At 42.8% G+C, this 14,998-nt stretch overlaps 1 protein-coding gene across 9 annotated transcripts in view; it reads left to right on the top strand.

The window, feature by feature from the left end:
* Stambpl1 (STAM binding protein-like 1) overlaps positions 1–14,998 on the top strand; it is a 62,531-nt gene that overhangs the window by 35,106 nt on the left and 12,427 nt on the right. For 7 of the 9 annotated variants that reach the window (XM_006231297.5, XM_006231299.5, XM_039091054.2 and 4 more), the window contains 2 exons: positions 7,402–7,489; positions 14,418–14,635. In XM_006231297.5, the coding sequence (XP_006231359.1) occupies positions 7,460–7,489; positions 14,418–14,635 (248 nt within the window). In that variant the 5' untranslated portion in view covers positions 7,402–7,459. The other 2 variants (XM_008760346.4, XM_008760349.4) reach the window with 2 other exon arrangements.

A 14,998-nucleotide genomic window follows, 5' to 3' on the forward strand; every position in this document is an offset into this window, starting at 1 on the left:
GCTGTTGTGGATGAAAGTGGGTCAGGATTCTGAGCTTAAGGACCTCTTCCTGAAAAAAAAAAAAGTGGTTTTCGTCATTGTTTGTTTGTTTGATTTTTGTTTGGTTGGTTCTTTCTTTTCTTTTTATTGTTGTTGTATTTTTGAGACATGGTTTTCTGAGACAGGACAGGTCTGGCTGTCCTGGAACTCGTTTTATAGACCAGGCTGGCTTTGAACTCACAGAAACCCACTTGACTTTGCCTCCCAAGTGCTGGGATTAAAGGCATAGCCAAAACTGCCCAGCTCAAAAATCCATATTTTTAAGAAAAAGTAAATTGATACTGAAGAAAAAAAGCCTACAGAATTGGTCTGAGTATGTAGCTTAGTGGCAGAGTACTTGTCCCACATGTGAGGCCCTAGATTCTGAACATCCCCTGACCTTCAGAAAGCATTGGGGAGACCAGGGGAGAGGGGGAAGGGTAGAGAAAGAGGGGGAGGGGAGAAAACTTAAGACACAAAGAAGTCACAAAATAGTAGCCAGAGAGTTTCTTCTGTCCATTCTTAATCGCTCCATATTTTAAAAGAGAATCACACTGTCCTGCAGCCTTTTGGGGCCATGAGACTTGGCAACATTGAGTTGGGAATCGAATGGCAAGAGCCTGGTGCTATTGGTTGGGAGGACAGTCAACTGCTCCGAGCTGTCAGTTGGAGAAGATTCAAGGATGAAGCCACTTTTGTCATAGACCCTCTGAGTGGTTGGCTGTTCACTTTCTTCCCGGGCTGCTATCAACTGACCGTCTGGGACAGGATTAGCTTCTTTCTGCTCATTGTGAACACAAGTACTTCTGGCACCCACGTTCCCTGGCCCTGTATGTCAGGATCAGCAGAAAGCCAAGGCTCGCTCTACCTCTGTAAAAGGTCAGTGTAAGGGGAAAATAATTGCCACTTCTAGAGGCTGTGTTAGGAAAGTGGTTTGGGATGAACACATGGCTGCAATTTAGATCTTATCAAATCTGAAGAATGTAGACTGTACTGGGAATGAGGTTAAGGAGCAGGTTGAGACTAAACCATTTCTGATGGATGTTCTCAAACGACTCTGTGTGTGAGAACAGTGCAGCCAGGCCGTTTGTGAAGGAGGTTGCAAACCTGGAGGGGCCCACTAAGGACCTTTAACAAGAAGATGTTAGAACCAAGTTTCCATCCTCCTGTGTGAGTACAGGGCTGTTTGCACTGTGCACTTGCTGGCACATTAGATCTTTGCTTCAAACAATTAATTACATTTCCGTCTTGCGTGACATGCAATACTTCTGTGCTGCCTCTGACATTCTGCTTCGGTATTTCTGATTCTCCAAATCACACTGTTTTATCTTTAGCATTTGAAGTCATCTTCAACCTGTCTTCCCTATGTTAGCTGTTAACATTTGAAGAGTTAGAACAGCCAGCCTCAAGCCAGCTCTCTTACTGAGCTAATGTTACATGGATTACTTCCTGCCATGAAGTACCACTTGCTTATCCCCTTAGAACTTAAGTTGTTTGCCTTCTCTCCTGCTGGGCAATAAATAAATAAATAAAAATGGCTTTGATTTCCTTATTAGAACTTTGCTTCTATTTCTCCTATTCTAATCTACAGATAAAACAACTAAATATTATTAGTGCCCAAGTACAGAGCCTTAGGCTCCATGGTGGCAGAGACTCTGATGGCTGGAAAAATGGGACTGGGGAACAGCATGGTTGGTAACGAGTTTGGCACTAAATGTGGAGACAGTCATGAGTGTCCCCAGCACACAGGAGAAGGCCAGATATAGAGGTGCATGATTGCTTGCAATTCTAGCAGTAGAGAGCAGAGACAGACACACCCTGGAGGCTGACTGGTCAGTGGTCTTACTGAGTCCGAGAGCGTCAGTTTCAGTGAAGGACCTTGTCAAAAATCAACCAGAGAGCAATGGAAAAGGACAACCCTACACTGACCTCTGCTTTCTACACACACCTGTGTACACACACACACACACACACACACACACACACACACACACACACACATGAACAGGTATAGAAGCATAATACACACACAAACACACACACAAGCACACAAGAAACTGAAAATACAATTTTCATATGGAATCTTCTAAGTTTTCAATGGTGATCACTGACTGAAATTTCACTGTAAACTACCTAATTAACTATTTATGACAACCAAAGGTAGCTTTAGGGGCTGCAGCTCACTGTAGATCACAGAGACTATACGATATTGATTCTGGAGAAGCCAGTTTTAGGGGATGTGATGCTAAGGGGAGATAGAGGAAAGACGAAGCAGACAGGTGCTGAGACTAGGGAAAGAAGGGTAGAGACAGGCTTGTGTTTTCATATTCATATGGTCATGGTCCCCAGGCTTTCCTTTGGCAGGATGCTGGTCCAGTTCCCTAAACAGTCACTCACAGCACTCAGCAAGAGAGAAATCTGCATCTAAGTTGTCTGCGTATAAGCAAACTAAGATGGTCTTTTTTTTTTTCCCCTGTTCTGCCATGGCTCATCCTTATGACACATCTCACCTTTATGTGACTTCAGCTGGCAAGAGGGGGAGAGGTGAGTGTAGAAAAGAGGAAGGGAGGCCTCTAAGCCAGCATTAGCAGGCTGGCTGCCTCCCTCACAGCACCCTTCCTTGAGGAACATGTGCACAACACTGCTACCCTTTTCATATATTCTTGCTGCTAATTCAACCAATTGCAAAAGGCCAAAAAGTAAGATCGTTTTCTAGAAAGCCTCCACCCATTTTAGGAATGAGACTATCTGCCCCACCCCCATACATACACAAAAGGAATTAAATATGAGGTAATCAAGAACAATTTGGGTCACATCTTGGTAGCTGTGATAGGAATTAGCTCCATCATGATACTACATGCTGGCCACATAAATGTAAGAACAAAAGAGCGCAGACTATCAACAGCCTGGAACCCCTACAAGGTCAATGGTAGTAAGATCAGCCAGGTCCAACAGCTAGCAGACGGTCAAGGTCAGCGGCTGACGAAGCCGAAGTCAGAGATAGACATGTGTGTGTGTGTGTGTGTGTGTGTGTGTGTGTGTGTGTGTGTGTGTGTGTGTGCGCACGCGTGTGTGTGTGCATGTGTGCATGTGTGTGCATGTGTGTGTGCATACATGTGTGTGTGTGTGTGTGTGTGTGTGTGTGTGTGTGTGTGTGTGTGTGTGTGTTAGGCAGCACATGAGCAGAGTGTGACTATCTGCCGACTGGACCAGAATGTGGACAGATGCTACCTTTTAATCAGCTAAGCCTGTGATAGGTCCCAAGTGCTAACCGATCTCAATAGAAATGACCCCAGTCTTTGTCCAGTTTCTACAATGAGTGCTACAAAGCACCCTGGACAAAACAGTTTAACTATTTCCTCTCTCGGACTCTCTCTTTGCCTCAGTCCCTCACTTTTTATTAATTTTTCTTAAGAAAATCGTTTCTGCTTTGCCTGTTCCTACGAGTTCCACATCTTTACTCTTCACCAGAGGGAGACCGCCAACCTGAGGTCCACTGTCTCAGGTTGACTTTTGGTGGCCACTGACTTTCTGCTGTCTTAAGTCCCTGGGTCATGCAAACCCAGGCCCAAGAAAAATCCCGACCATGCCCAGTCACTGCTATCATTCCTCTTCAAGGTCCAGACCTTGACCGTCTCACTTCTGTCTGAGCGCTGTAGTCTATAACTTGGTGATGTGGCCCCAGAGGTGGAAAATGTGGGTCTGAACAGCGTGCTCGGTATCTACTGATAATGACACATTCCTATCACAAAGAGAACGGCATTGTGGGATACTTACCAGCCTGCTGTGTTTGTACTGTGGACCTCTTTTATCTTATATTTGGAAAGAGTTGGTTTCTACCACTGAATTATAAACTTAAGTGTAAAAGGTCAAAGGGACTATTTTAGCTGTGTCAAACTAATTAATTCTGGTATTTTAGATATATGAACTAAGCAGTTTCTACAAACAGAAACTCATTACAAAGATTTTTCATTTGGTTCTGTACACTTACTGCTGTGTTCATCCACCCACCCTGAACATGTAAGTTTCTAAATTAGCCTGTCCATTGTCTTCTATAACCCTGAACACATACATTTCTAAATTAGCCTGTCCATTGCCTTCTATAACCCTGAACACATACATTTCTTTTTTTTTTCTTTTTTTTTTCTCTGGAGCTGGGAACCGAACCCAGGGCCTTGCGTTTCCTAGGCAAGCGCTCTACCACTGAGCTAAATCCCCAACCCCCATACATTTCTAAATTAGCCTGTCCATTGCCTTCTATAACCCTGAACACATACATTTCTAAATTAGCCTGTCCATTGCCTTCTATAGAAATGTGAAGGGCTAAGGGTTCATGTTCAACCCTCTTTACAGCCTGGCTGCAGGCATGTGACCTAGGCATAACTGATGGACGATTTTATTCCCTTCTGTGGTATGGAAACTACAGACATATAGAAACCCCCCAGGCAACTGCACATAGTTTCCACAGCAACAATTCACGGCAGGAATAGAGGAAGCCGGAGATACCCTTGTTTGCGCTACAACGGAGTGGGGTAGCGTTTTTGGTCTACTGAGGCTTTTATGAGATTTGAGGTGGTGTTCCTGGAAACGCAGCCTCTAAGCCCAATTTTGCTGGCCTTCCTGGAAATATATGACCTCTCCATTGTTCTCTGAACTCAAGAGTTTGGGTCTTTTGTCTGCAACTAAGAGTCCTGCGTGGAACATTGCCAGGTATAGTTAAGTGCTGTTCTTTTCCAAGTATCTCTGCTCCTGTATGAAAAAAATCCTGGGGCTGTGTTCTAACATGCCAGTTCCTGGGCTTAGAATCTTTGTGGACAAGTTCTAGAACTCTGGGTCTTTATTAATTAATAAAAGGAATCCCAGGAGCCCTAGGCTGATCTGAACTTGATGTGTAGCTCAGAGTGGCCTTGTACAGAAATCCTAACCGTCTTGACTCCATCTCTCCACATATGATTCTTTTACAAAGCCAGACGACTGACCAGTACTTCTTTGTGCCGTGCACTTTCCCTCACCCATGCACACTGTCCTGGCTCTCTCTTGAACTCTCTCTGTCCCCTCTTCTTTATGATGCTTGAGGCAGGGTCAGCGTCTCACATAGCCTAGGCCGCCCTTCAACTTTCTATATAGCTAAACGCAGCTGTCTTTGTGGCTGAAACTGTCTTTGAACTCCCGAATCCTACAGACCCTGCTAATGCTGAGGTTACAGACATGTGCAGCGACATCAGGCAGGGAGTCTCTTCAACTCTAACGTTTGTTCCTTTTTGGTCCGAGAACTGAGAAGTGGCTGTTCCCCTGAGTGTTGCCTGTGTTCTGCATAAACCATGGTACCAGAGCGATCAGCTCACACTGTGGCTGTAGCTCTCCAAAGCAGTTGTTTGCTTTTTTATTTTTCCTGTGCATCTTTGTCACTCAGGTGCAAAGCTCGGCAATCTACTCCAAGGTTCGATGAGGTCAAGAGAGAAAATCCAGAAGTTAAGAGACAGAGTCATTTTCTTTGAAGGGTTCTGTGGGTGGGGATGAATAATAACATGGAGAGGAATTGATCAGATTGGATCAATCACAGTGTCACACTTGAGGGAGGAGATGAGTGTCCAAAGTTATCAAAGAGGCTGGTAAGGTGTGAAGAACGTGACCTGGTTGATGGTGGAAAAGGAAGGATGTTGGTGCTCTTGGTCATATGAGATGATCAACAGGGAGATCTGGCCTCTGTGGACGAACATTGAAGTGCTGTGCAAAAGCAGATTTATTGATTGTTCACAAAGTTGTTTTATTTCTTTTCTTTGGGGGCAGGGAGTAAAAACAAGTTCCTCATACCACTGCCCCTAATCTAATCTATAGGTTTCATGAAGGAAAATATTAGGCCCCTATAACCTTAGTCCTTACTGTGTACAGTTCGCCGTGTTCAATAATGTAAGACACTCTAGGTATGCCGGGACTGTCTTGTGACCAAAGTCAGGCAAAGGCTGAAAAGCCCCTCCAGAAAACAGCAATATATATCACAGAAAACAATCCCTGTTTTCTACATTGGTTTCTCTAAGATCAGAGGACTTCTGGAGGACAACCGTTTCATTCTAATGTTTACCCTAGATATAATAATTCTGTTGGAGTGTCTGCTACATAAGGATGGAGAGAAAGTTTGACATCCACTGTTGTACAAAGGAAGGGCTAGCGATTGTTAAGATTTGAACTTGGGCATGTTCATTTAACACCTTTGAAGCCTAGCTCACTCGGTCACAAAACAAAGATGCTAATAATTTTAATGCTTATAGAATATTGGCTATGGGGTAGGAATTCTTTACAGTTCACCTACTAACCCATTTAATCCTCATTATAGCCATACTGTCGGTTCTATTGCTTCCCCATGTTTCAGATGCCTCAACAGAGTAACTCACCTGTAGTCACACAGGTGGCTGGTTTTCTAGTGCTACCACATTGATTTCTTTGAACTTAATGGCTAAAGACAGCCTATCTTCATCTCAGATTTTTGTGAGACATGGATATGAGCCTAGCTTACTTAGATGCTCTGCGTGTTATCTTAAGGCTGAAATCAAGCTGTTGACCTTGTAAGGACAGACTAGGGGATCTGTAACTTGGGTGCCGGTGGGTCATCTGTGGCTGTGGCTGTGGCTCTTTTTGATGTTCTTGTGGTTTGGGGTAGAATTAGCTTCCTTGCAGCTGCAGAACTCTTGGCATCTGGATCTCAAAACAAGCTGTTCAAAGTCTCACTTCCTCTGGTGAAGATCTCCTGGCAAGCTGCCTTTTACTTAAGACCAACTGCCTAAATGGCTTTAATATCCCTGCCACACATCTTCATCTTTGATGTATAGTGGAACATAATCGTGGAAGCGACGTTCATTTACCATGTTCCATAGGGAGGAGACCCACTAGCAGTCTTGTCTGCTCTCAAGGGGAGGGGACTCCACAAACCATGGTTCGCGATGACTGGATGCACAGAGCTGTTGGGGACATCTGCCAGATGAAACTTTAAGGCTGTTTAAACCCAGCCTGCCTCCAGGTGAAGAGTCAGTTGCCACAGCATTCTTGCTTATAACGACTCTGTTCTTCTTTTTCTGTTTTTGAAGGAAGTAAGCCTGCTTTATATATAGCCTTGCATAGGATTCTAAATGAACTAGCACACGGCAGCTCGTACACTCTGCTCATCAAGCATTAGTTCCTCGCATCCCTCCACCTTTGAAGAACAATCTCAAGCACCCATAACCACCCACGGTTTTGTATTTTCTGGAGAAGACCTCCATAGTCCCATGAGGCATTCTGGTTGTGTACCTTTGCAAAGGGTTCACCTTCATTTGAACTTGGACCCTGGGAATCGAGTCTTGTGTCCTCCTAGAGTGACCTTTGCTTTGCTCTGTGTCTTTGAAACAGATGAAGTGACTGTGAAGGAAGAGTGAGCACCTTGCTTTTGCAGGAAGGACAGGACAGCATGGAGCAGCCATTTACGGTGAATTCACTGGTAAGTCATGCCAACCCACGTTTTGCATGTAGTTGAAAAGCTCCTGAAGAAGAACGGGACACGCTGTAGAAAGACTGACTCGCTGCTACTTCAAGATGCAGAGCCTTCTGCGTGGCCCTGTCCTTCGAGGAAGTGACTGATAGAGCCACAGCTTTTGCAAGATTTAAAAATAGCCTCTTGCTCACAAATCTGTGAAGTGTTAATCTGAGAGGCTAGATCTGTGAGTGTAGAGCCTCTGGAAAATTACTAGAGGGGATTTCAGAGTGGCCGTCAGGTCTGAGTACTCCTGTCTCCTCATGCCTCAGCTTCTTTACAGATAGAAGTTGGAGGTTTGCCCTGAGTGGTAACAACTGAGAAGTCTCACATGTTCAGCACAGAGCTGTTGCTTGGACATCCACCTTAGGTGTCTGCAATCCTTAAAACGCCCGTACTTCTCACTTTCCCTCTACAGCCTGTCAGAACTGATAGCATTCCTACCTGTGTCCTGGAAAAACAGTGTGTTGTAGAGAAAGAAACAGGACTATTTTTTTCCATTAATATATTTACTTATTCATGATACTTCCTGTTCACAGCCCTCTCTTCCCCCCTCTCCTCCCAGTCACAACCTCAAAAATCACTCCGTTCGTTATCACCACTCTCTACCTCTTCTCAGAGAAGGGGAAGCCCTCCTTGGGTACCACCCCACCTGGGGTTATCAAGGCCCAACCAGGCAGTTCAGCTAGGGGAGGGGGATCCAATGGCAGGTGACAGAATCAGAAATAGTCACTGCTTCAGTTGTTAGGGGACCCACATGAAGACCAAACTGCATATCTGCTATAAATGTGTAGGGAGCCTAGGTCCTTGCACGCTCATTGGCTGGTGATTCAATGTCTGTGATGCCCCTTGCTCTCCTGGGCCCAAGTTAGTTGACTCTGTAGGTCTACTTCTGGTGTCCTCGACTCCTCCTGGCTCACTCAGTGCTATCCATGCCCCCCCCCCCTTAACACAAGAGTCTCCAAGCTCCAGCTGTTGTTTGCTATATGGGTCTCTGCATGTGTTTCCATCTTCTGCTGAATGAAACCTCTCAGGAGAACGTTATGGTAGGATCCTGTCACAAGACTTTGGGGTCATGTCTACTTGCTTGGTATATAGGCATACTACACAATCTCTTTGGCCCTCGTTTTTGTATGTCCTTAGCCTATCATGGTGACTTGATAAATGGAAGCTGTGAATTTTTTTCTCCCAGATGAGATTCACTCACAGTGATGTTGGCCTGAGAGCAAGTATTGTGAACGCCCTCTGTACATAAAGCATAGGCCCTGGATGTACAAAAAACCACAAAGACATAGAAGTTTCTTGTTCTATGGTTGTAGGTTGTAACAAGAATGCTTTAATCTTAAGCAAGAATGACTTTCTTAGGAACTCAATTATTCTTAGACTGCTTGAGAAAGAGGTCCTGCAGAAACCTTTGCACTTTCTGACCCAACAGTGACATTCCACTGGGGTATAAAGTTGCATGGTCTCTCTCTGTCTACCTCTGCAGAGGAAGCAGTCATTTTTATAGGTATTATGTGTTCTGCATGAAATTGCGTTGGAAGAACTAGCATTCTGTTGTACTTGTTAATGTAATAAGGAATACTTTTTATCAAGTGGGAAATTTGTATCATCATCCAAGAAGTTCCTATGCAAATGAAGTAGTAAAGACCAGTGGAACGGTGTTGGGTAATTTTCTAGTGTATCTTTGATAATCTTTTGTAATCTAATCCTCACTCTCTCTGTCTCTCTGAACTCTTGACTGAATCCAGACCCTTTTGTCTACTAAGTCCATACCCTTTCCCTGTTCTATACTTCTTTCTTTCTTTCTTTCTATCTATCTATCTATCTATCTATCTATCTATCTATCTATCTACCCTGTCTGCCTGCCTGCCTGCCTGCCTGCCTTCCTTCCTTCCTTCCTTCCTTCCTTCCTTCCTTCCTTCCTTCCTTCCTTCCTCCCTGTCTGTCTTTCTCTCTTTCTTTCTTTCTTTCTTTCTTTCTTTCTTTCTTTCTTTCCTCCTCCTCCCTGCACCACCACTACCACCACCTCCTCCTCCTCCTCCTCTTCTTCCTCCTTGATGCATCTGTGGAATATTTATTCTGTTTCAGAGAATATCCTGAATCCTAGGGAATAATAGAAAATGGTTGCCCAAAGAAATTAGTAAGGGGTTAAAATCAGTTGTATAGAGGTCCTTGATTCAATGTGGAGTGTGTCCTGTCCTGATGAGATAAAGGTAAATAATTCTTATACATTGTGGGGCTTCTAGCCCTCTGAAGAAAATGTTCTGATATTTATTTATTTATTTATTTATTTATTTATTTAATCACTGTGACAGTTATCTATGGCTGAGTGATAACTCAGTGATAACTGAGTGATTTAGTGCTGCTAAGTTTTACAGAGGAGTGTTAACTGAGGGAAAGTGGATGGGTTGCTGTAGAAATCTCATTTAGAAAAGACTGTGCATTGAAGTGCTAGACTAATAGTTCACAAACTCCCATTTTGTGTGAAATTATGTAACTATTCAGAAAACTAGAAAAACAGTACCATAAGGTGGAAGGCAGAGCAAGACTGCATGAAAGTGCCTTTCTACATCACGTAGTACTTTATTTCTTAATTGATAGAACATTTTTAAATGTATTATTAATTTTTAAAAATTCTATATATTTATACAATGCATTTTGATCATATTAACCCCCTCTCCTCCCCCTAACACTTCTCAGAATTATCACTCCTCACACAACAACTTTATGTTCTCTCTTAATTTTTTTTTTTAAAAATGACCTGTAGAATCGAATGTGTGTGCTGCCTGTAAAACTCATAGGCCTGGGGCTCTAGAGCATGATTAACTTACCAGAGCATCGCAGCTTTAAAGAAAACCAAGTCTTCCTCTCCAAGAAGCCATCAACTGTCAAGAGCTTCATAGTGAGGAGTTCAGGCTCATGAGCCTCTCCCTCCTCACTCAGGTTGGAATGTTGACTGCCTTCATGCTGCACAGCTCTTATGTAGTAAGCCAGACTTGCTCTGAATTCATGAGCACATCTGTCATGACCAGCAGACATTCTTTTGCACTTCTTTGACCTCTGACTTTTATCTCTTCCTGCCCCCTCCTCCATTATGGTCCCTGAACCGTGGAGGACACTCCTTAGACGCTTACACTCTAAACTTTGGCCAGTTGAGAGTTTCTGCATTAACTACACAAATAAACTTCTTTGATATGGTCTAAGAGCTGCTCAAATCTCTAGTTATTTAAAGGGCAGATTGATACTCTGTTTAGCAAAATAATAGTCATAAGTAAGATGAGCTCCTAACCATTGGTCCTTGGCCAGGTTTGCATTTCCTTGTGGATCAGACCTTAATTCAATGAGAAAAGTGGTTGGTTACCTCTGTAACATTCATGCCACTCTTGTACCCACAGGCATATCTTGCCATATTGATCATTATTGTAGCTCACAGGGTTCATAGCAGTAAGGCTGTTGATGACCTTTCTCCATCAGCAGCCTGAACAATACCTTACCCAGCCAAGAGGAGCTTTCTTTCTCCATGTATTATGAACAGAGTATAGTGTATTCAACAATAGGTTCTTATTATCAAGTTCTAGTGGGAAATCAAGAGTTACTTCAAGGGGCTGGGGATTTAGCTCAGTGGTAGAGCGCTTACCTAGGAAGCGCAAGGCCCTGGGTTCGGTCCCCAGCTCCGAAAAAAAAGAACCAAAAAAAAAAAAAAAAAGAGTTACTTCAATAGACTGTTGGGTAGGAGCTCTCCAGGACATCCCTAACAATGGCAGTAGCCTGTATTGTGTATGAGGCCTCCAGGACAACACTAATAAACAACTTGAGAGAAAGTATATATTTGACACTGGGCTTTTTATCTGACAATCTCTGCCTTCTGGGAAAAGCATTATTCCTTTAATAAGATAACTCTAATTATCTTATTTTTATGAATCTCTCTCTCTCTCTCTCTCTCTCTCTCTCTCTCTTTCTCTCTCTCTCTCTACACACACACGCACACACACACAGATAATTAGGAAATTTATAAAATAGTAGGTTTCCATTTGGCCTTTCCAAACCTCCTTCTCTGCCCCTGCTCCTTCCTGCTCCCTTCTTAAGCCATTTCCCCCACTTTCCCTCCTTTGTACCCCTGAGCCATACTATACTCTTCTGCCTTAAGATCTCTTTTAGTCCTTCCCATCCATCTATGGCTCTTTTCCCGTTTACTGGCTTCTGCACATACTCCAAGTTAAATACAAAAATCTAAAGATTTGATGCCAGGATCCACCTATGACTGAGAACATGCCAGGATCCACCTATGACTGAGAACATGCCAGGATCCACCTATGACTGAGAACATGCCAGGATCCACCTATGACTGAGAACATGCCACGTTTGTCTTTCTGGGTCTTGGTTACCTCACTCAGTGTCATGTTTCCCAATCTTGTCCATTTCCCTGAAATTTTCATAATTAATTTTTTTCCAGATGAATAAAATTCTATCCATCGTCCATTTGTTACCTGATGGCATCCAGGCTATGTCTATGTCCTAGCTATAGTGACTAGAGCAATGAACAGGGATGAGCATCGTCTCTGGAGTAGGAAAGAGAGTGGCTTGCGTATATGCCAAAAGTGGTGTATCTGGGTCATACACAGTTGATCTGCCCCAGTTTGTACTGTGACCAACAGTGTGTGAGGCTTGCCTTTTCCCTGCATCTTTGCCAGCATTTGTTTTCTTTTGTCTTCTAAATCTGAGCCATTCTGAGTGGAATACAATGAAATCCTGAAGTAGTTTTGCCTGTATTTAATTCCCTAAGGAATTACAGGCTAAAGATGGTGGACACTTTCTTCTCCTAAGAACTCTCTGCTCTGTTCCATAGCATACTGATTAACTGGGTTTTATTAATATTTAATTTATTGAGTTTTTCTATATTAAAGACACTATTCCTATACCAGATATATAGCTGGCAAATACATTTCTTTTCTACTGAAATTTCGTAAGCTGCCTCTTCAGTCAGTTAACAGATTCCTTTGCAGTGCAGACATTTTTTTTAACTGCATGAAGTCCCACTTGTTGACTATTGATCCTATTTCCTGGATAACCAGGGTCCTATTCTGACAGTTCTTACTTCAGCCTCCCTCTCTTTCTTCTAGAAGTTTCAGAAGTACAAGGTGAAGGTCAAAATGTTATGTGTAGCCATTTATTGTGGTCACTTGGACCAGACACTTTTTTCCTCTGGGCATTCAGAAGACTGAATTTTGCTATTTCTTGAATTGCAATTGGACCTGGTGTGCCCAGCAAGTCACAGGAGAGGTACCTAGAGACCTCGTAGAGAGGAAGTCAGTCCATATCACTTCCTTGGGGAAGAAATAAAGGGAAGGAGCTTTCATGTTCATTGCAACAAGTCCGATCAAAACTAACAGCCTAGGAAGGATTACTGTCTTCAGCTTAACGGAACCTTAAAAGTTTTTTGGCTTGCACTATTTATTAAACCTTTAGAAGCAAGAGTCATTTCAGGTTCATAGTGTTCTAGTTGCCATTAAAATAAGAAGTAATCAGATAACACAAGAAAAACTCTATGAATCTCCAGTTCTACACTCTACCTGTGAGTGTCGTTGGTTCAGTTATCCACAGCCAGAATACAACTATATCTGATTTAATTTTTGCCAGAGCTTTCTACAGACTTTGTTCAAATGTTTCACCTTGGCTGTAGTTGGGCTACCTGTACCTGGTTAAGGAAGGCCATGCGAACCTGTTTTCTCGGCGGTTACCTGTTCTTGGTGTGTGAGACCATGGTCAAGTGGTCTAACACTGGAGAACTCACTAAGTTCTTCTGGGAATGATAACAGAAGCATCCCTTTCCCAGCTGCCTACAGAGATCCTGAGTTTGTAGATCTACAGTGGAGCCTGTTAGGGATTTGCATTTTTAAGAAAGGCCTGGTTGCTGCTGGTGCTGCACTCTTGAGTTAGGCAAGTCTGAACTAGGGGGAAAACAGGCTGTGGTCTGAGTGTGGTATTCATTGCCTTGGCAAGTATCCAGACTTGTTCCCACTTTATTTAACTGGCATCTTTGCATATGGAGAGCTGAATTCAAGTTGAACATAAAATATTTACTGCTGGGCCCTTAATCAATGGGAAAACTTTTGTCTGAGTCTTGCATCTCTGAAGCACGCTGCCTTCTTCTGAATAGTTAGCCTGACTATGTGTGCTCTGTGCACTTCAATACATAATGGCTTCATTAGTAAAACACAAAGATAGCAACAGAAGTGACTGTTCCCCATAATTTATTAGGATTTTCTCAATCAAGAACTAATTAATGAAGCAATTACTATTAGGTAAATGTTTAAGAGACTTGGTTGTGTTTGAAAAATGAACTTAGAAGATATTCTTTTACTTGAAAGAGCTATTCTGGGACTTAACTTTTTTGGGGGGTTGTTTGTTTGATTTTGTTTTGTTTTGGGGGGTTGGCATTTCTTTTTGTTCTGTGACAATGGAGAGAGAGTCTAGAAATGGCTAATTAAACTAGATATATTATGTGATAGAATAAAATCCTAACAGTAACTTTAATGCAAACAACTTTCTGAAGAATTTCAGATGAGCCCCACTGAGACACAAATGACCTAGGATGGGTAAGGCCTACAGCTTACATGAGGATTAATGATGCTTTACCTGAAACACGTGCATACCTAGGAAATGCCATGTAAGTCTACTTTAAAACTTATGAAGAGGTCTTATGCCAACAAGGGTATATATTTTTCCCGGATGTATGCCTTTTGGGATGTGCTTGCATTGGTCATACCATTAACTCTTACTGGAAGGATTTCCTGAGGTGTTCGTATTGGGCTTTTGGAAAAAAGAATATGTGAAATAAATAGTTATGTGTATTTAAAAGATTATAATCAGAACTTTAAATGCTGTATTGCAGAAAAAGTTAGCTGCTATGCCTGACCATACAGATGTTTCTCTAAGTCCAGAGGAGCGGGTCCGTGCCCTAAGCAAGCTTGGTTGTAATATCTCCATTAATGAAGACATCACCCCACGCCGTTACTTCAGGTCCGGAGTGGAAATGGAAAGAATGGCGTCTGTGTATTTGGAAGAAGGGAACCTGGAAAATGCCTTTGTTCTTTACAACAAATTTATAACGTAAGTCATGTTCTACAGTGGTGGTTCTCAACCCATGAATCGCAACCCCTTTGGGGGTCAAATAACCCTTTCATAGGGCTCACATATCAGATATCCTGCATATTACATACTTGCACTATGATCCAGAACGGTACCAAAACTGCAGTTATGAAGTTGCAATGAAAGGAATTTTATTGTTGGGGGTCACCACAACGTAGAAACTGTATTGAGAGGTTGCATCCTTAGAAACGGTGAGAACGGTGAGAACCGCTGTTTCCATGGTCTTTAGAATGAGATCACTGGAATGCTGGTTTTGTGATATTTTGATATGGCAGCTTGCATACCCTGAGAGTTTTCATATTCAAACCAGTTTGTCCATTTTGA

This window comes from Rattus norvegicus, chromosome 1, assembly GCF_036323735.1.
Source record: "Rattus norvegicus strain BN/NHsdMcwi chromosome 1, GRCr8, whole genome shotgun sequence".
Taxonomy (NCBI): domain Eukaryota; kingdom Metazoa; phylum Chordata; class Mammalia; order Rodentia; family Muridae; genus Rattus; species Rattus norvegicus.